Source organism: Mastigoproctus giganteus, chromosome 3 (assembly GCF_048544385.1).
Source record: "Mastigoproctus giganteus isolate SK-2022 chromosome 3, ASM4854438v1, whole genome shotgun sequence".
Lineage (NCBI taxonomy): Eukaryota > Metazoa > Arthropoda > Arachnida > Uropygi > Thelyphonidae > Mastigoproctus > Mastigoproctus giganteus.
The window spans coordinates 178,364,071-178,383,980 of NC_143577.1; the positions used below are offsets into that span (position 1 = coordinate 178,364,071).

Below are 19,910 nucleotides of genomic sequence, written 5' to 3' on the forward strand. Positions count from 1 at the left end.
GAGTAACCGTGGACTTTTGAGACTGTAGTTCACCTCTGGACTCTAGAAACCTCCCATTCAAACTTTCAAGGAGAGTACAAGTGCAGTTTTTTTCCCCTTCCTTAGAGGTTTAAAAAAGTTCTACAAGATAGGAGACCATACCAAAGAAAGCTGTCATTACAAAAGAGGTATACCTTGAGTTATGCTAGTTCAAGATGTATCTCTTTATACAGGGTGTCTCAAAAATACACGGCATAACTTAAGGAATGAGTTTCTCATATGTAGACAATAAAAATATTTTATATCAACATAGTTCCGGAAATGCTTGGTTTCCGAGTTATTAACCGGAATGTCTTATCTCCCGCAAGTGATTTCCTTCATCACAAGGTACTAACAGAATCTGGTGGTTTTCCATTCCAACCATGTACTTAAATCAGGAGCAAGCGGATATGCACTTTATGTACTGTTTGATGGATGGCAATGCTCTGGTGGCTCGTCGTTTGTACCACGAAAGGTTCCCAGAACGAAGATGTTCAGACAGTTCGTCGCCTTTGTGAACGTGGGACCTTTACACCTCATACTACCAAAAGAGTATGACCAAGATCTACGACTCTTGAAGTAGAGGAGGAGATTTTGGATGTTGTGCATGCCACTTCTGGAATCGCACATGCAGAATAGCAATGCAACTGGCTATTCAACATTCGACTATTTGGAGAGTGTTGTGAGAACACCAACTATATCCTTACCATCTTCAACGGATACAGGCCTTGTCACCAGCAGATTACCCTGCACGAGTAACATTCTGCCAGTGGTTCTTGCAGCAGTGTGGTACAACTCCTCACTTACCTGCCTTAGTGATATTCACAGATGAAGCATAGTTCACACGAGATGGAATCCAAAACTTTCACAATCAGCATGTATGGGCTGAGGAAAACCCACATGCAATTCTTCCATCACATCACCAACAGCAGTTCAGCCTCAACATCTGGGCAGGTGTTTTTGGTGATAAGTTATTTGGGCCCCATGTACTTTCAAACAAGCTCAGAGGGCAGGCATACAGAAACTTTCTGGAAAACGTGCCTAATTTCTTGGATGCCATGCCACTGATCATTCTTCAACGAGCACACTTCATGCACGATGGCGCTCCCGCACATTTCAGCCACCTAGCCCGCAATTACCTGAATCGAAGGTTTCCTGGTCGGTGGATAGGTAGAGGTGGACCAGCTGCCTGGCCTCCACGCTCAGCTGATTTAAACCCACTAGATTTCTTCTTATGGGGCCATTTAAAGTCATTGGTGTATTCGACTCTGGTAGCTGATGTGGAACCTCTCTGCAATCGAATTGTGGCAGGTTGCCACAATTAACCAGTGCCTCCATTAATTTCCCTGGAACAGAAGTTAAACTAACAGGTCTGTAATTACCCATGTCTCCCTTTGATCCTCCTTTGTGGATTGGGGTCACATTTGCAAATTATTATGTTTAAAGTGTATTTGCAGCTAAATTAATTTCATGTTGTCAATTTTTGTCTGAATTATTTTATGATATCAAAAATTTGCTTCTTATAGTTAAAAGAAGAAAAAGCAAATATATATGTGGAAGATTTGCATTATCCACAGATGCTGATACTAAGAAAATTGTAGCAAATATCTTCCACTTCAAACTCAAGACCTTTGTTCAGGAAATATATAGAAGTAGGTATTCATTCAGTAGTTATTCAGTAGTTAAATCTTAGATGTAATATACAACATTCCAGTTCATTATTTTTCAACGTAGTTAACACCTTTAACTGAATAATTTCTTCACTACGATTATTTAAAATGTGAGATTTCCCATTTTTTTTCTTTCTCTTTTTTTATTATGTTCAGATTGGCAAGTGCATTCTTAATTTAATTTTTAATTTCCACATTAATATCCATTTGTTAAATCATAGCTGTGGTGTAAAATGTCAGTATTGGTAATCACTTTATAACATTTCTTTTAATTTTTATCTTAATTATTGTTTTTTATTTGGTATGAACATATGAAATGTTAGATAGTGTGGTAAAAGTAAGTTTATTTGGCAATGAAATTCTGCTTGACATTAGTTCTTACTCTCCAACCAAAATCTAAACATTCACATAAACATATGGCCACTAATAAGAAAGTAGCATGAAACTGGAGCTAACATGTTACCTTGAAAGGAGGACTGAATAGAAAATACATTTCACCAAGTTTCAGTCAGTAATAGCTGCTGTATAACGTGAAACTTACACCATGTTTGGAGTACATCATGCATATATTCCATCATGTTCTAAAATTAAAATTACATTGGGGCCTCAACTTACAATGACATTGACATCCGATATTCTCAGGGACCGATGATATTTGCAGATACTGATGGCTTTCCGATATAGCTGGAATGATACATGGGTGAAAATTTTCAGATGTGTGGTGCACGGAACATTACTCATACGATTGTTCTCAACCAAATAACGTCTGTTTTATTGTTCAACAACATTATTTTACAATGCATGGGGCGCCTCCATAGCCAGGTGGGCAGGAGTAGCAGTGCGTAGCACACGCTTCTTGATTAGACTGGGGTTCGAGCCCGTGACCACCAAATACGGAGGATGCAGAAAGATCAGAGAATGACCACCGCAATATGGCCTTAGTTGCTAATTCTCCTAAAAACCAAATAACAAACAAACAATGCATGGTGTGCCAAACATCACTTATACATTTGTTTTAGATCTATGATGATCTGAAACTTAAACATCAACTAGTGGCAGTGCTTGCACTTTGAAGACTGAAGCCAGCAGAGGCTGGTTCGAGCGCTTCAAAAAAAGGGCGAATATCAGAGTGTTGAAAGGCATGGGGAGGCATCCGGTGCTGATAAAAAAGCAGCTGAGACCTTTAAAATTGAATTCCAGGAGTTTGTTGATTAGGAGGGTTATCTTTCCCAGCAGGTTTTTAACATTGATGAAACCAGCCTCTTCTGGAAGCAAATGCCCAGGAGAATGTACATCCCTAAGGATGAGGCTAGTTTACCTGGACATAAGCCTATGAAAGATAGGTTGGTTCACTTTCCTTTTGGGTGCCAATGCCTCTTGAGATTTTAAGCTGAAGCCTTTGCTTGTGTATCACTCTAACACCCCCCAGAGTATTTAAACAACAAAAGGGCAACAGAGGCATGCTGGGAGTGTTTTGGTGCAGGAACAAGAAGGCCTGGGTTACAGGATATGTCTTCAATGAATGGGAGCTTGAAGTTTGCTGTCCTTCAGTGAAAAGTTATCTTGAAAAAAATAAGCTTCCTGTGAAGGCACTGGTCCTGCTGGATAATGTGCCAGGCCATGATCCCAACCTTGTTCATTCTCTCGAAGCACAATTTGACTTTGTTCGAGTCAAATTTTTGCCACCCAACACTTCTCCTCTTCTTCAACCAATGGACCAGCAAATGATTGCAAACTTCAAGAAAATCTACAACACAAATGTTCACAAGTTGCTTTGCAGCGACCTCTGGTGAAAATGCTATCACACTCAAAGATTTTTGGAGGTCGAAGTTCAACATGTTGGATTGTGGTGAGGCTGATTGTAAGTCCTTTGAATGATGTTTCCACCAGGTGTTTAAATTCAGTCTTGAAAAACATCTGGCATTTAATTATCCATAACATTGATGGATTTGAAGATGATGGTGCTTTGACAAATGAAATTGTTACTCTCGTAACTGAATGGGTCTGGAGGTTGGCGAAGAGGATGTAGAGGCCCTTATTGATGCTCATGGGCATGAGCTAACAACAGAGGAGCTACAAGAGTTAGAGAAAATTACGGAGAGTGAAACTGCAGAGGAAGAAAAAGAAAAAGAAACCCAAAAAGTGTCAGCTGAAGAGTTGAAGACTGTCATTTCTTGTTGTGAGCATTTAAGAGAAGTGATAAAAACACCCCGACATTGAAAACACTGAACTCATGAAGTGCAAAATGGAAGACAAAGTCATTTCTGACTTCAGGAAGCTTCAAAAAAGTAGTAAAAAACAGTCCACTTTGGACAGTTTTTTTACTACTGAAAAGACATCTGACACATGATATAGTCCCACCACCCCTACCCCACCATTGATTTCATCAGCTCTACACTTCAAGTGCAAGGCAAATGCTAATTTATTGTTTTCTTTTTTATTTTAAGATGTTTTATGACTATTTATTAAATAATCTTTATAAAACACTGATTTTTAATTTAAAAATGAAGTATAACATGTAAGAAATACCTATTTTATGTTTTATTTGGGAACGAATTACAGGAAATCAGTGTATTATTGGTTTCAACTTACAATGTTTTCAACATACAGTGGGTTTTGTGGAACGAATTACCATTGGATGTTGGGGCCCCACTGTAATAATAATGCATAATGTCACAAAAATGACTTCCTCTTTCCAGAACTTCCAAGAAACTTCAACCAAAATCTGCTAAACACAAAAGTTACAAGGTGTGATCAAAAAGTTCAGTTCAGAGATTGAATTAATAATATGATTATTAGTTCAGCCTGCTGAACAGGTTACTTTGATCAAAATACTTGAAGCAAAAGCATTTCATCTGTGTAACAATTACAATCTGTTTATCATTATAGAGTTTAAAAAGCTAACATTTTGTAGATGTTATCTCCTACACTTCTTCAATGATGAAAATCTTCCTAACAGCAAAAGTGCAATCACTGCAGAGGAGAAAATGTGAAACATGATTTTTAGATATTATTATTAGTAGTAGTAGTTGCATATGATGCAAGAAAGCATCAACAAAAAAAAATAATAAAAAATCTCACATCACCTGCCCATCCCCTACAATATTTTGTCCAGTTCTTTCTTGAATTTATTCAGACTGCTCACTTCCACAACAGATGGAAATTTGTTCCAGCAATCAACAACCTACTGGCTAAACACAAACCTCTGCACCCTTCCTGTAACCATCCTTCCTCATTTTGAATTTATGCCCCATCGTGTGTGTGGTCTGAGCAAGAGGAAGAAAGCTATTAGCATTGAGCTTGGTCAGTACATTCAAACCATTAAAAACCTCAATCAGATCACCTTCGTGTTTAGTCTCCAAACACTGTAGTTTGCAGAACTGAAGCCTGTCTTGGTACGTCCACCCTTTTGGTACCCTTTACTAATTTTGTTGCCCTTCTTTGCACCTGTTCAAGCAGATCTACATCTTTTCTAAAATTAGACATCCAGACCTATATGCAGTATTCCAGGTGTGGCCTTACCATTGCCTTATACAGTGGGATAATCACCTCCTTATCCCTGCTAGCAAAGTTTCTGTATATCATACAGAACCCCATGAGCTGTTCTTGCAGCCTGTCTGCATTGCTCGGAGAATCTGGCTGCACAGTTATCCCCCCCCCCCCCAGAAATTTTTAATTTTCCACTGTCACACAGTTGATATATTAATCTTGGGTTAGTACCACATGGTATGTTAATCTGGGATTACTGCTACCCATATGTCAAGTGATGGTCCAAATCAGAACCATCACTTGACAGCTTATCAGTCAACAGTGACCAAATTTGGATATATTTGTCTATTTCCAGACACTTCTTGGAGTAACAACCTAATACCTATTGCTGATACCCTTTGGGGCAGGACTTCTCTGGATCTAACTATTTTCTGCAAGCCTCTCCTTTGCTGAGTGAACTTGACTGCTGTGACCCCCTTCTGTGGCGGGATCTACCTTATGATCTGTTTTTTCAGTACTGCTGGATAGGATACTCGTTAGCTACTGCATGCTGGCTCCTTCTGCAGCAGGATTTCTGAAGCTAACTCTTTGTAGGGGTAGGAATTTAGCTGACCTTGGTTCCTAAGGTGGGATTATCACTTCTGAGGCTTGCAGTAACTTGCTGACCCAATCTGGGGCGGGAGCTGAACACCACTATCCATCTGCTATGTCTGTCTCTTAAATCTTTACCTTATATCTTCTGACCTGTGGAATGCCTCCTGCTTTCACCTGTCTTTCTATCTCTGTTTCCTCCCCTAACCTACTCCCCCACACTTCTCCCGCTATCTCTCTCCTCAATTCCCATCCGGGTTCTCCAGAATTTTCTGGAAACCCAGTAAGACTCTTTCTCTGATAGCAGAACCTGGTGTGTGTCCCATGGCTAAGGACAGGAGTCATGGGGCGATTGACCTGGTGTCTGTCGCCCCTTGGCTGCGAAACACCAGTTACCAGCCAACAACACTCCAACAGAACACCTCACTGCATCTACATGGCCGGTGTTATTGGCTTAAGCCATAAAACAGACAAGTCAGCGGTGTATGGGGGGAACCCTAGAGCCTGCAACAATGTACACATTGTATTTCCCATATTAGAATTATGAATCCCTTATGTCTCAGTGACACCATGTCTCCAACATCCCCACAATATCTGCATTTGATGTCTGAATCAGTACTTCAAATTCATAAAATGAATTTAATGTACTCCTACCATTAGTGTATGTGCCAGTATATATGCTCCAGTTCTTACTCTTAGTTAACACAGCTTAGTTAACACAGTTTACCCTAACACAGCTCTTGTATTTACTTGTTTTGTGAGGTCCCACAGCAGAGCTTGAAATCTCTGACGCCTTGCTTTCCAGACTGCTTCATGTTCCAATAAAAGCAGTGCAAGAATCATTTTCACCTCTGCCTGTGGGCTCTAGTTAATCTATTAGTTTGTGTATTCCCCCAAGCTGTTAGTTTCCCCCCACCTTAACACTGTCTAAATAGTACCCCTTCTATTTATTCTTGTCCCATTCCTGTAAAAACATTCTCTCCTGTTAACAAGTACAGGCAAAGCTGGGAAAAATTCTTCCCCGTGAGCTTTGTACAGTTAATCCACTGCTGAATTGATTGTGAAAGCTGTCAACATGTACTTCCTCTTATCATATCTGGGAAGGAAGAACTCTTTATTGCATACAAAAGGCACACAGTGTACACAATACTCTTCACAGCTACAAGCCAGGATTACAGACACTTTAAAATTTAATTCTAACTCATGACTTTCCCAATGTTGCATGCACTTGGTAATCCTCAGATCTTCTACTCTTAACATCATTAGCACCCATGTGTACAACAGTATCACCTTTTGTATCCTTAAAAGATGATATCTGCTCTACGGTGTTTCTACTTTTACCTCTGGCAGACATACCCTGGTCCTTTCCACCTGTTCTTTTTGCGCAGTATATTTCCCATTACCCCGACAATAACTACCTTCTGTGGGACCAGCACATTCTTCTGCCTTGGGGATTGCCACTGTGATGCCGGATGCACAGCTGAGCACACTGGCATTGAGTTGGGCAGCTGAGAGCTTCATGGGTGTCCCCCTTTTTAATTTCTTCGAGGGCATTCATCCTGTTCTTCAAGCTCTCATAAATGCCCATCACAATGCTGAGTTCATGCCTAATTTCCTTGTACTGTTTGCACCAAACACGCACACAAAGACATCTGCATTGGCTGTATAATGTCCTGTTCCAGTTAGTTCCACAAAATTGTACAGGTAACACAGATCTTTTTGTTTAGATCTTTTCGCAGATAAGTTTGACAATTCGTGGTGTATTCAATAGTAAGAAAAAGTGGGTGGGACATGCTGTATGAAATAATGAAATTTTTGGATATGGCGTACACATGGTAAGAATATACCCAGGTCCTTGACATAACGTGGCCTCGACAATGCCCCCTGCATACACACTACTCGGACTCCCTTCAGTCACTATCTGGCAGAGTAGAGGTAGCCAGATTATACACTAGCTGATCCGGAAGCCTCCTAGAGAGTTACCAATAGGTTCGGTCCAGTGTACTAACTAGCGGCCGGCCCGTGAACACTGTTTTAGAGCTGTACCCTCGAAATGTAAGGAATAATGGATCTCGCCATGATGTTCATCATAACCTCAAAAGTCATCAATCATATTGCATGTTGGAAGGGGTGACCGGAACTTAGCTCTAAAGACTAAACATGGGTTCCACCACTTCAAGCCTCCAATAAGCAAAGTGGTGGTATTGCACCGGTTGATTACAGATCACATGTATTAATCACAGATGAAGAAGAAAACTTTCAATTAATTTAAGAAATCAAATGTGCCTGTTGTATAAAGCACTGCACACATTAACTAACTTGTTCACTGATACAGATGGCAGTAATCAAAGCAATTCCAAGCAATATCTCATTGTGATGACCTTTCCTAACCAAAAAAAAAGTCAAAAGTAGTTTGCTGTCAGTGCAACTGTTGGGAAGTGCAGTGTAATCAGTTGATGATGTCTAGACATTCCAAACCAGTTCACTGACAGGAAAATCCTATTGCACTGATATTTGAAAGCAGATACTGGATTTTAATATAAATCCCCTGCTTTCCGAAAGTCAAAGTTTGGCAGCTATGATATATTGAAAAGCATATTTTTCTGTGACAACACCAGTTGTTGAGAAAGTCGTAGTGCCACTCAGCATACACCTTGCTTGCACTGCTGTGCAGCACTGCATTATGTTACCTGTAAAAATCTTTTCAAATTGGTTCCACAGGTGATTTTTATGTGGATTTTAAACAACTGAGGAAATACTTCTGTATAATATTTTTCATCCACAAAACAAATATTTTAAATGTGTAATATTTTGTTTGCTTCTACTTAAATTATATTGTAATAACATTTTTAAAACTACATTTCAAATCTTAACCACAGCTGAACATTTAAAATTCAGCTACTTTGGACCCTGCAGAATCTTGGAAATTGTTGAATTTTGAATGGTCATTTTAACATAAAAAAGTCAATAAAATTATAATATAAAGTACACTTTTTTCATTCGTTTCTTTGTACCTCTGTGTGAAAAATTTAAGCAGCTTTACTCTACACGTTTTCATCATGCATAGTTTCTCCACTTAAGTCCCACTGTTCATTATTTCTTTAATAATGTAGTGACCTGTGTTTTCCTTTTTAACCACTACAGCCCTTTGGGCCATTTCTTTTTCTCTTAGCTGGTATGTTTGATAGAAAATGCAAACTAAATATGCTGTAAAGTGGATACAAACTTGGGAGTTGCCGGTAGTCCCGGAAGTATTATTTGGAGGGGTGGAGGATTCTTGATTGTGCCAAATCAACAAGCTAAATTTGTTGATTCTGCTTTGGTTTGCCAAATTTACCCATTTTCCTGAAAATGGCCAAATCTAGGAAGTTCATCTGTATCCACCTGCTCACCATTATGCAGTAATGGTGAGTAGGTGGCATCATCATATAGGAAGATATTCCTGTCATGCAGCCACTCATGAATAAATCTGTCTTCAAATAAAAAATGCTTTTTATTTAAAGACAATTTTTATGGTCTGTCAGCCATATCTAGTAGTGAACATGCTCAAAAGTATGCAGCAGCAAAGTTCTCATTTAATACTTTCAAGTATTGTTACTTTTTTATAAAATGCAAAGGCTGTTTACTAATTTCAGTCACTCCCTCTTTTTTTTTTTTTTTTTGTTTCAGCCTATTTTTGACATGCAGGCTAGAAATGGAATGTGAATTCCAAGGTATAGTGTCCAAGCAGTTTTTCTACTGAGATATATAGAGTGCTCTTTTAGAGTGATCCAGTTCTGTTTAGTGCTTTCTTTCTAGTGCTTTTCTCTCCTCAGTTTACTAAAAATGGTTCTGTACATAAAAGGTTTCAAGTAAGAACCCAGGAAGGAAATCCACTTTTCTTATTATATTTATTAACGTCTTTACTAACAAAGCTAATTTCAACATTCTGCCTTCACACGGCAAGGCCAGAAACGTGGATGTAAGGACAATTTCCACAGTTAGAAGGAGCAGAGCATGGATGGCATTTCCTATGAACATGTCTTTTTTTTTTTTTATTATTTATTTATTTTTTTTCTTTTAGCCTGTGAAGGCTAACATCTGCCAATAGAACAAGCACTCTAATCAAGGACACATGCGTGAAAAGGACCATGAGCCTTTACAGGCTAAAAGACTTGTTTGCAAGAAATACCACCTTTCCTCATTATGCATTCACTGGATGCAAAAAAGCAAATTGTCTCCTTTTCTTGTATAGAAAAGTATTCAGTTAGTAGTCGGCTCTCTAAAATTAGTTAGGAGACTTCACTCTGGGAATCTTCTAATAGAAATATTGTAACCAAGAGCATTCAGAGCAGCTGTTAAAGCGAAAAATGCTTGGTGGACTTTCAGTTACTCACTCCTCCTCCTGTCCTGAATACCTCCATGGAAGTTATAAGTGAGTGGAACTTGACTTTCTCAGCAGAGGAAATTGTTGAAGAGCAATTTAATACCTACACAGTGCATCGTACTAACTTTCTGTACTATTTATTGTCTTTCACAAACATTTAAAGAAGGTGATTTATTTTGCAGAATTCATCCTTATATGCCAAATTCGATCAGATGCTACAAATGCCAGAAATATGGCCATTCTCAGGTGACATGTTGAGGCGATGCAATCTATCCTCTTTGTAGCTCAAAAAAACAGCCAATCAGAGTGTACTGTCTCTCCTTCTCTGTGTCCAACTGCAAAGGAAATCATCTGGCCATCTCTAAGACCTGTGAGTTGTGGAAACTGGAAAAAAAATTCAAAAGTACAAGGTCGAAAACAAGATATCTTATCAAGAAGCACGAAAACACTGTATCTTAGCCAGACGCATAAAAACAAATCTTAGCAAGTATGTCTGCACTATTATGCAGCCACTATTAAAGGCTACATAATGGTTGCCATTCAAACAGAAGTCTCTGTTGCCCTGAACATATCTCTGGCCACCTGGACCCGATCAGTACTCTCTCCCATCAAAACAAACACATCCACAGATGATGAGATAACTAACACTCCAATCACTATACCACCTGAAAAGAGCCAGTCCCACAGGAACTAACCAAAGCAAAGCATACTCATTCTAGGGTAACAAAACAATTGAATTCCTCTAACATGGAAATAGATCAAATGGAAGAAACAGAAGCAGTACTAATGCTACATGCTGAAGATGATCACCCTATATTCCCAGAAAAAGATAAGACAAAATCAGATCAAGCATCCATATCTAAACTTAAGTAATACACAATATAATACAATGGAATTGCCGGGGCTTATGCAGCAATATTGATGAGCCAACAGATCTAGTTGAACAATATGATTTTTTTAGTGTGTACTTACAGGAAACTTAAGTTAACCCCTAGTATCTTCTAAGGTAAGAAATTACACCATGTATAGACTAGAACAGAAGCACAGATTCCCCTACTCATGGGGCAGTTGCAATTGTTAAATCCAATATCCCATCTAGACATATTCTCCTCCAAGTTACCGTAGAAATAGTGGCAGTATGCATCATCATTGGAATCACTTTAACTCTGGTCTCAATTTATATCCTGCTAAACTCTCCACTCATTCTTAGTGATTTCGGTAATATAATAGCCCAACTTCCATCTTTCCTTATGAATTCCACATTCTATGTGGAATTCATAAGAAATTGTTTCATCATTTTTCTCACATAGAATGATGGAGGTAGGCTGATTGAATCTTTACTGGATGACTACCAACTCACTTTGCTAAACATGGGATCTCACATATATATCTAACCCCTGACTGGTAAATGTTTCTTCTGCTCTGTTTAATATGTTCTCATTCTGTGTGTCCTAGTATAGAATTATCAGTGCTGAGTAACCCATATAGCAGTGATTACTTTCCCATTATCTGTAGAATGCATACTCAGTTGACCCCTTGGTTTTTAAGTTGTACCACCTGGAACTTTCATAAAGCAGACTGAGATAATTATTCAAACCATCATCCATTTTGATGATCAGCTGATTCGGTTCTCTCCTACTGAAGATGTAACAGCACATATCAGTAACCAAATATTAGCTGCCGCCACTGTGTCAGTTCCAAAATTACTAGCAGGTAGAAAATTTTACAATCACTGGTGGAATAAAGAATGCACTCTTGCATAATCCAGGAAGTTGATGCCTGGAACCAATTCCATGAACTTCCCACTGCTGATTACTTCATTAATTAGAAGAAACTCAAAGATGAAGCATGACAGCTAAGACAGAAAGCCAGACGAGAACCTTGGATTAAATATTAGTATTAGTATTAGTAACGGCCGCATGGTGCAAGAAAGCCTATGGCTTATGCTGCACCAGCCAAAAAAAAAAAAAAAATCCGAACAAAACAATGATAAAAACAAAAAATAAATAAATAAATAAAATAAATAACTAAATAATAATAAATAATAAATAAAATATAAATAAAAAGGAAATTAAACCTATCCTATGCGTTTCCCTTACCCGAAAGTACTATCCAGATGACCTTTGAATTTCCCCAAACTGTCGGCCTCTACCACCCATGAAGGCAACTTATTCCAATAATTTATAACTCGCTGGCTAAAATAAAACTTCCTGCAGTCCAATCCAAACATTTCCCCCCGTAACTTGAATTTATGTCCCCTCGTTCTAGCATCATTTATAATCTTGAAAATTTTATCCTCATTCATTTTACTGATGCCTCTCAGAGCCTTAAACACCTCAATCAAATCTCCTCTAAGGTGTCTAGTTTCCAAACTCTGCAACCCACATATTCGAAGTCTTTCTTCATAAGGACGCCCTTTTGCCGATCTCACCAGGCGAGTTACCCTTCTTTGCACCGTTTCAAGAAGCTCGATGTCTTTCTTTAGGTACAGTCTCCATACTTGAACACAGTATTCCACGTGTGGTCTAACATAAGCCTTATATAATGGGATTATCTCGTCCCTATCTCTACTTGCAAAAGTTCACTAGATCGTCGATAGGACACCATGGGCCTTCCTTGCAACCTGTTTACAATGCTCAGAGAATTTCATGTCTGACCGTATCGTAACACCCAAGTCCCTTTCCTCCAGTACTGGGTTTAGTTGAACTCCACCAAGTGAATAAGCTTCTTTGGGATTACTGTTTCCCAGGTGTAATACCTTACACGTTGTTGGATTAAAGCACAGCTGCCATTTTTCTGACCATTCTTGAAGTCTATCTAGGTCTCTCTGAAGAAGCTCAGCTTGACAGTGATCATTAACTACTCTACCAATTTTAACGTCATCTGCAAATTTAGACATCACGCCCTCTATCCCTTCATCAATGTCGTTTATGAAAATTAAAAACAACAGTGGTCCTAATACTGATCCTTGGGGAACCCCACTTTTACATCAACCCAATCTGAGGAATAGCCATTTATCACAACCCTCTGCCTCCTGCCCTGAAGCCATCCTTCTATCCGTCTAAGGATTTTCCCAGTGATTCCAACCTGTTCCAGCTTATAAAGCAACCGCTCATGTGGGACTGAGTCAAAAGCTTTGCTGAAATCTAAATAAACAATGTCGAAATTATTCTCTAAATCCAGCTTGTGAGTGACCCTTTCGAAATAGCGAACCAGATTTGTTAAACATGATTTTCCCTTTACAAAACCATGCTGAGTATCATTGAGAATTTCAGTTCGATCCAAATGATCCTGAATTCCACCCTTGCTCATTGCCTCCATGATTTTCCCTACTACTGAAGTCAGACTGACTTCAGTAGTAGGGTATTTGGATATTCCAATGGCATTAACAAAAACACAGATTTGCAGTTAATTGGTAAACAAATACACACTCCTAATGGTAAATATCATCAAGTTCCCTCCCCAATCCTTCATTTGAGGGGTAAAAATTTACTCTCTGCTGCTAAGATAGCAAAAGCACTTGCTGATGCTTTCTCTGCAATATCAGCTGCTACTGTATATGAAATATTTTCAATGTATTAAAGATCTTGTGCCAAGCAGTACAAGATCAGTTTTACTGCTATCGCCTCTTATTTATATAATCAACTTTTTACGTTAATAGAACAAACAGTCTTTGCATAACTCTTCCAGCAAGGATATCATGCTGTAACATCTCAGTGAGAAAGCTTTAATTCCGTATTGATATTTTATAAGATCTTTAGAGAAAACACATATCCACTATCTTGGTGTCATTCAATTGTGTCAGCCTTCCTGAAACTAGGGAAAGACCTATCCTTACCAAATAATTACAGACCAATCTACCTTATGAGCTGTTTAGACAAGATATTGGAAAGGATGGTGCATTGCAGACTTACATGGATCTTAGAAACGCAAAACATCTTGATTGAACATCAGCACGGCTTTTGAAAGAACCAGTCCACCTTAGATGTGCATATCAAAGCCAAAGCTAACCTCTGCAACATATTTGTCAAGAGACAGCATTCGGTAATGGCATTCTCAACCTACATAATTTTGTTCTAAGGAGTTACTTTTCCCAACTGGTACAGAACTTCCTTAAACTTAAGAGGTTCTGTATCAGGAACGGATGTTCAGAGTAGACATACTGTTTGCTCTGACTGCAAACAATGTTGCACTTAGAATGGACTCTTTAGGTACACCCTCTTCTTGATGTCTTTTTATAATGATGACTGGTAGCATTAGCATTAGTAGATGCATTTGATGCAAGAAAGCAAGCTTATGCAGCATCAGCCAAAAAAAAAAAAAAAAAACCCCACTTCCATTTCACCCCTCTGTTCGTTCAAAATACCTGTCCAGCTGAGCCTTAAACTTATTTAGGCTATCAACCACCCCGACAAGGGATGGAAGTCTGTTCCACCAACCAACCACCCACTGGCTAAAGGCAAATTTCCGCACATCTATCCTACATCTGTCTTTCCTCAATTTGAATTTATGCCCTCTCAGGTGATTATTCTGAGCTAGAGGAAGAATCCCATCAGCATTGAGCATGCTCAAACCATTCAAGGCTTTATACACCTCTATCAGATCACCTTGCTGGTGCCCAGTCTCCAGACACTGTAATTTGCAAAACTTAAGCCTTTCTTCGTAAGAGCACCCCTTTGTTCCATTCAATAATCTTGTTGCCCTTCTCTGTACTCGTTCCAGCAGCTCTACATCCTTCTTGAGAGGCCTCCAGACCTGTATACAGTACTCTAGGTGTGGCCTGACCATTGCCTTATACAAGGGAATAATCACCTCCTTATCCCTGCTGGAAAAATTCCTGTATATCATTGACAATACTCCATGAGCTACTCTTGCAGCCCATCTGCACTGCTCAGAGAACTTCATATCTGCCTGCACAACCACCCCCCAAGTCCCTTTCATTCTCTACCACTGTCAGTGTAGTACCACAGAGTTGATACGTTGCTCTGGGGTTGCTGTTTCCCATGTGTAGTACTTTACATTTGTCAATGTTAAACTTCATTTGCCACCTCTCAGCCCATCTGCTCAACCTTTCCAGATCCTGTTGCAGCAGCATAGTGTCAGTAGTGTCCTTGACAACCCTGCCAACCTTTGTATCGCCTGCAAACTTGGACATTAAGCTTGATATACCATCATCAATATCATTTATAAATACAGAAAATAATAATGGACCCAACACTGAGCCCTGAGGGACTCCACTAATAACATTAGTCCACGATGAGCAGTGTCCATTGATTACCACTCTGTCTTCTCCCCCTCAACCACCCCTTTATCCATAGCAGCAATTTGCCTCCAATGTCACACTGCTCCAATTTGTGTAGCAGTCTTCCATGTGCAACAGTATCAAAAGCCTTTCTAAGATCCAAGTATATAATATCAAAGCTATTCCCTGCATCCAGTTATTTTGTGACTGCATCGTACTATCCAGTCAAATTGGTCAGGCAAGACTTCCCCTTAACAAAACCATGCTGTGTCCGAGCTATAACTGAAGTCTTGTCTAAATGATCCTGCAGTGCTTCTTTAACCAGTGCCTCCATTAATTTTCCTGGAACAGAAGTTAAGCTCACAGGTCTATAATTACTTGTGTCAGCCTTTGATCCTCCTTTGTGAATTGGGGTCACATTTGCACATTTCCAGTCTATGGGTACCTCCCCTGAGTCCAAGGAAGCTCTCATAATTATGGCTAAGGGTTTGCTTACTTCCTTTGCTGCCTCCTTTAATATAACTGGATAGATCCCATCCACCCCGAGTGCCTTTCTTGTGTCTATCTTCAACAACCTCTCCTCCACCTTACTCTCAGTTATTTCAAGATTCTCTAGCTTACTGCTAGAGTTGAATACACCTCTGGCATTCCCCTCGCTGAATAACTCCTCATGTGTGAATGTCGATGCAAAATATTCATTTAGTTTGTTAGCTACCTGAGGAGGATCATCAACAGTTGACCCATCAATATCAAGTGGACCAATCTGATTCATCCCCTTCCTTCTAGAGTTTACATAAGTAAAGAACTCTTTGCTGTTTTTCTTTGCATCCCTTGCCAAGGATTTCTCGTATGCCTTCGCCTGCCTAACCTCCTTTGTAACTTGGTTGCATATCAACTTGTATCTATCATAGGCTTCTGTGTCATGTGTTAATTTGTAAGTATCCCGTGCATTTTTCTTCTCTGCCATATGCCTCTTTAGTGCATCTGACATCTATTTTGGCCTAAACCTTGAACAATATTTCTTAGTTGGTATGTAAAGCCTAGTAGCTTCCAAGATAAGTTCTTTGAATGCTTCCCATTTTGAATTTGCTGTTGGTAACATCATCAGTTGGTCCCACTGTATAGAATTTAAATACTGTCTCAGTCCATCGTAGTCGCCTTTACGGAAGCAATAACCCTTCCCTTTACCCCTAATGGTAGTTACCTCTTTGAGTAAATCCCACTTCAGCACACTGTGATCACTGCCACCTAGTGGTTCATTTATCTGCAGATTCTTAATGCATGAAGAATCACTGCTGATAATCAAATCAAGAGTATTACTCCCTCTAGTTTTCTGGTAACGAACTTTTCAAGTTCATTACCAGAAAAGTTTGTTACCAGACATCATTATGAAAGACATCAAGAAGAGGGTGTACCAAAAGAGTCCATTCTAAGTGCAACATTATTTGCAGTCAGAGTATACAGTATGAGCTGGGACATTTCAAGCACAGTTGAAGCATACATGTATGCAGATGATCTCACTATTTCCTGTCACTCTCAAAATATGAGTACCATTAAAAGACAGCTCCAACTGGCGATAAATAAACTATAATCTTGGACTTTGGAAAATGGATACTGGATACTGAATATCTGAGCAAAAATCTGCTGTCATTCGTTTCTGCAAATGATATGCACTGCACCCTGACCCAGAACTTTGAATAAAGAACACTCTGATACCAGTGACTAATACCATCAATTTTCTGGATTTAATAATAGGTAACAAACTTAACTTTCAGGCTCAAATGACAACTCTCTGAACTAGCTGCCTACAGAAAGTAAATATTTTCAATTGGTATCTTTTGTCTAATTTTTGAACTAATTTTTGGCCAGTTCTGGCCAAAAATTAGCTCATATATATTATTACTATGTGACACAGCAAAAACGGAAAGAAAAGAAAATAACAAGTTGCAACTAAAATATTTAATGTTAAAATACGTAAAGGAAAGTAATACAAATACAGAGCTTTCGGACAGTATGGTGCTCTTCATCAATTTTGACAGTTAAATCTAGAAATATAGAACCTATGTGCGTGTAATTGCAGTCATGTATAGTGAACTATGTGTATACAACAATTAGCTGTTAGAAGGCAAAGCTTGTGGTAATGATGCATGGGAACATTGTAAATGCCAGTGTTTGTCAGCCATGAGGATGGTTACCTTAATAATGGGATGGACACGACATCCTCTGACTCTGTTAAAAGAATCATTATATCACGAGATGTGCAGTGACTCCAATTACCGCAGCGACGGTAATGGCAGGACTGATCAATAATCATGGCATCGCAGCATAGGTCAATGTCGTGCTTGGTCGACCAGAAGTGCTCAGCAATGGCTGAGTGTTCCACGTCCACTAACCTGATAGCTCTTTCATGTTCAGAAACATGATTGCTGAGCCTCCTGCCAGTTGCCTCAACGTAGCAGCTAGTGCAGTAACGGCAGGAAATACGGTAGACTAATCCACTCTGCAGTGGGGGGGGGCGATGTTTTAACTCTGGAGACAAGGGATCGCAACTTCCTGCCCGGGAGTTGTAGGCACTTTATCCCATGAGCCTTTAAGACTCTAGAAATCTGCTGTGATAAGTAAAATGGGATAAAGACGGTCGTGGCAGAGTCATTACTGTGAATGGTCCTGTTGGCCGCTACGTGGTCACGGGCCTGTAGGTGGCGCCTATCTAGGGTACTGATGGGGTAGCCACACCTCGCAAGATCTGTCTTGACCCTAATAATCTCATTGCGCCTCTCATCTGCAGGATTAGAGTGGGTCCAGGCATGGATTAACAGGGCTCATGCTGTGCCGAGAAGATGGCTGCACATGTGTGTGCTGACTTGTAGTTGGTGAATTGTCCAGCACATATCAGCTTGCGATAGACTGTTGTCTTCAAATGCGTGCCCTCGTGCCAGGCAAGAGTATCCAAATACGGAAGGGCATTGTCCGACTCTTGCTTGATAGTGAATTGTATGAAAGGTGACAGAGAGTTAAGGTGGTGCAAAAGTCGGTTGCCCGACTCCTGGGGAATAACCACAAACACGTCATCCACATACCCACACCAAAAGACAATGGGATCTGGTAGACCCAAAATGCGCAACCCTCTAATTCCTCCATTGCAATGTTTGCAGTGACTGAACTAACTGGGGAACCCATGGCTGTGCTGTGTATCTGCTGGTAAATGGAGTCACCAAACAAGATGGTTCCACCAGTCAAGCACATTCTAAGGGTGGCACAAATGTTCTCTGAAGTTAGAGAGGTCCTGTTGCTTCGGGTCTGGTCGTTATCCAGAAGCTCCTTGGCACACGTGATGGCTAGTTCAACAGGGATTGAAGCAAAAAAAGACACCACGTCAAATGAAGCCATGACTTGATTATCCGAGGTAGTAGGGTACGAATCTGATCTATGAACTCCCCCACTGTTGGAAATGGTGTTGGCAGTCTTGTCCACTAGTGGAGAGATTAATCCCGAGACAAACTTAGATAACTCATAACTCAGTGAATCACAACAGGAAACGATAGGTCTTAAGGGAACTCCTTCCTTGTGGACTTTTGGTAGTCTGTAAAAACTCTGGGATCTGGTAGCCAAAGGCATGTAGGCGACAGCGTACTGATTCAGTGAGTTTCCCTAATCGAAACCAGCTGTTGATGAGGTTGTTTACCTTGGACTCCCATCGTTCCAGGATCTTAATGGGAGAGACATTTACTGGTTGGTAGACGGAGGCATCTCGCAGTAGTAATAAAATTTTCGCTTCGTAGTCAGAGCGGTTCAAGACGACTGTTCGATGCTCTTTGTCTGCCGGAAGGACGATGATGGAAGTATCCTGCTTCAATGCACTGAGAGAGATTTGTTAGCAACTGAGATTGGAGGTGACAGTGTGAGCATGATGTAAGATCACTGCGGTTTTTAGGCAAATTGTATTTGCCACCTCTTCAGGGATGCATGTCGATGATGCTTCAACACTCAAGGCAATATCAGTAATGGGTGGTGTGTGGGGAAGAATGGCAAACTTCATTCCTAGGGTTAGTAAATCCAATTGTTCCACAGATAAGCACTTAACACTCAAATTTACTACAAACTATGAGCAAAAAAAAAATTAGCTCCTAAAAATTGTCATCATTTAGTGCTTTTAGTCTGTTGCATTGATCATGTTTGGCATAAAAAAAATTAAATTTTCTTGTTTATACTCTGGCACAACTGCCAGGTCAGTGGAGTTTACAATAAATCAATCAATACAAATGTTAATCGTATTTAGCAGTCATGGGCTTGAACCCCTATCCACTCAAAGGGCATGTGCTACTGCACTTGTGCTCCTGACCACTCAGCTACGTCAGGACTAAAGGTCTTCTAAACAGGCTTCCATCTTATAGGTTGCCAACTGGTTTTTACAGTCAGGTTTCCAGTTTTCTCTCTGGTTGATCCCTTCATTTGGTGGTAGAGGCTCTCTGTCTTTTAACTTTTCCACTAATGCAGGTGTGTTCCCCAGTGTTCAGTTCTTTCTCCTGCCCTT

The 19,910-nt window shown here is 39.8% G+C and overlaps 2 protein-coding genes across 2 annotated transcripts in view; one reads left to right on the forward strand and one right to left on the reverse strand.

Moving 5' to 3' along the window:
• Positions 1 to 19,910, forward strand: part of LOC150088439 (calmodulin-lysine N-methyltransferase) — a 410,297-nt gene that overhangs the window by 384,324 nt on the left and 6,063 nt on the right. The window contains exon 11 of the mRNA XM_090370776.1: positions 1,545 to 1,670. Within this exon, the coding sequence (XP_090226902.1) occupies positions 1,545 to 1,619 (75 nt within the window). The 3' untranslated portion in view covers positions 1,620 to 1,670. The remainder of the gene's footprint in view (positions 1 to 1,544; positions 1,671 to 19,910) is intronic.
• LOC150088440 (uncharacterized) lies at positions 9,102 to 18,994 on the reverse strand. The gene is made up of 2 exons (XM_090370157.1): positions 18,457 to 18,994; positions 9,102 to 9,241 (listed from the first exon to the last, which is right to left on the reverse strand). The coding sequence occupies exons 1-2, from the start codon at positions 18,992 to 18,994 to the stop codon at positions 9,102 to 9,104; spliced, it is 678 nt and encodes a 225-aa protein (XP_090226283.1).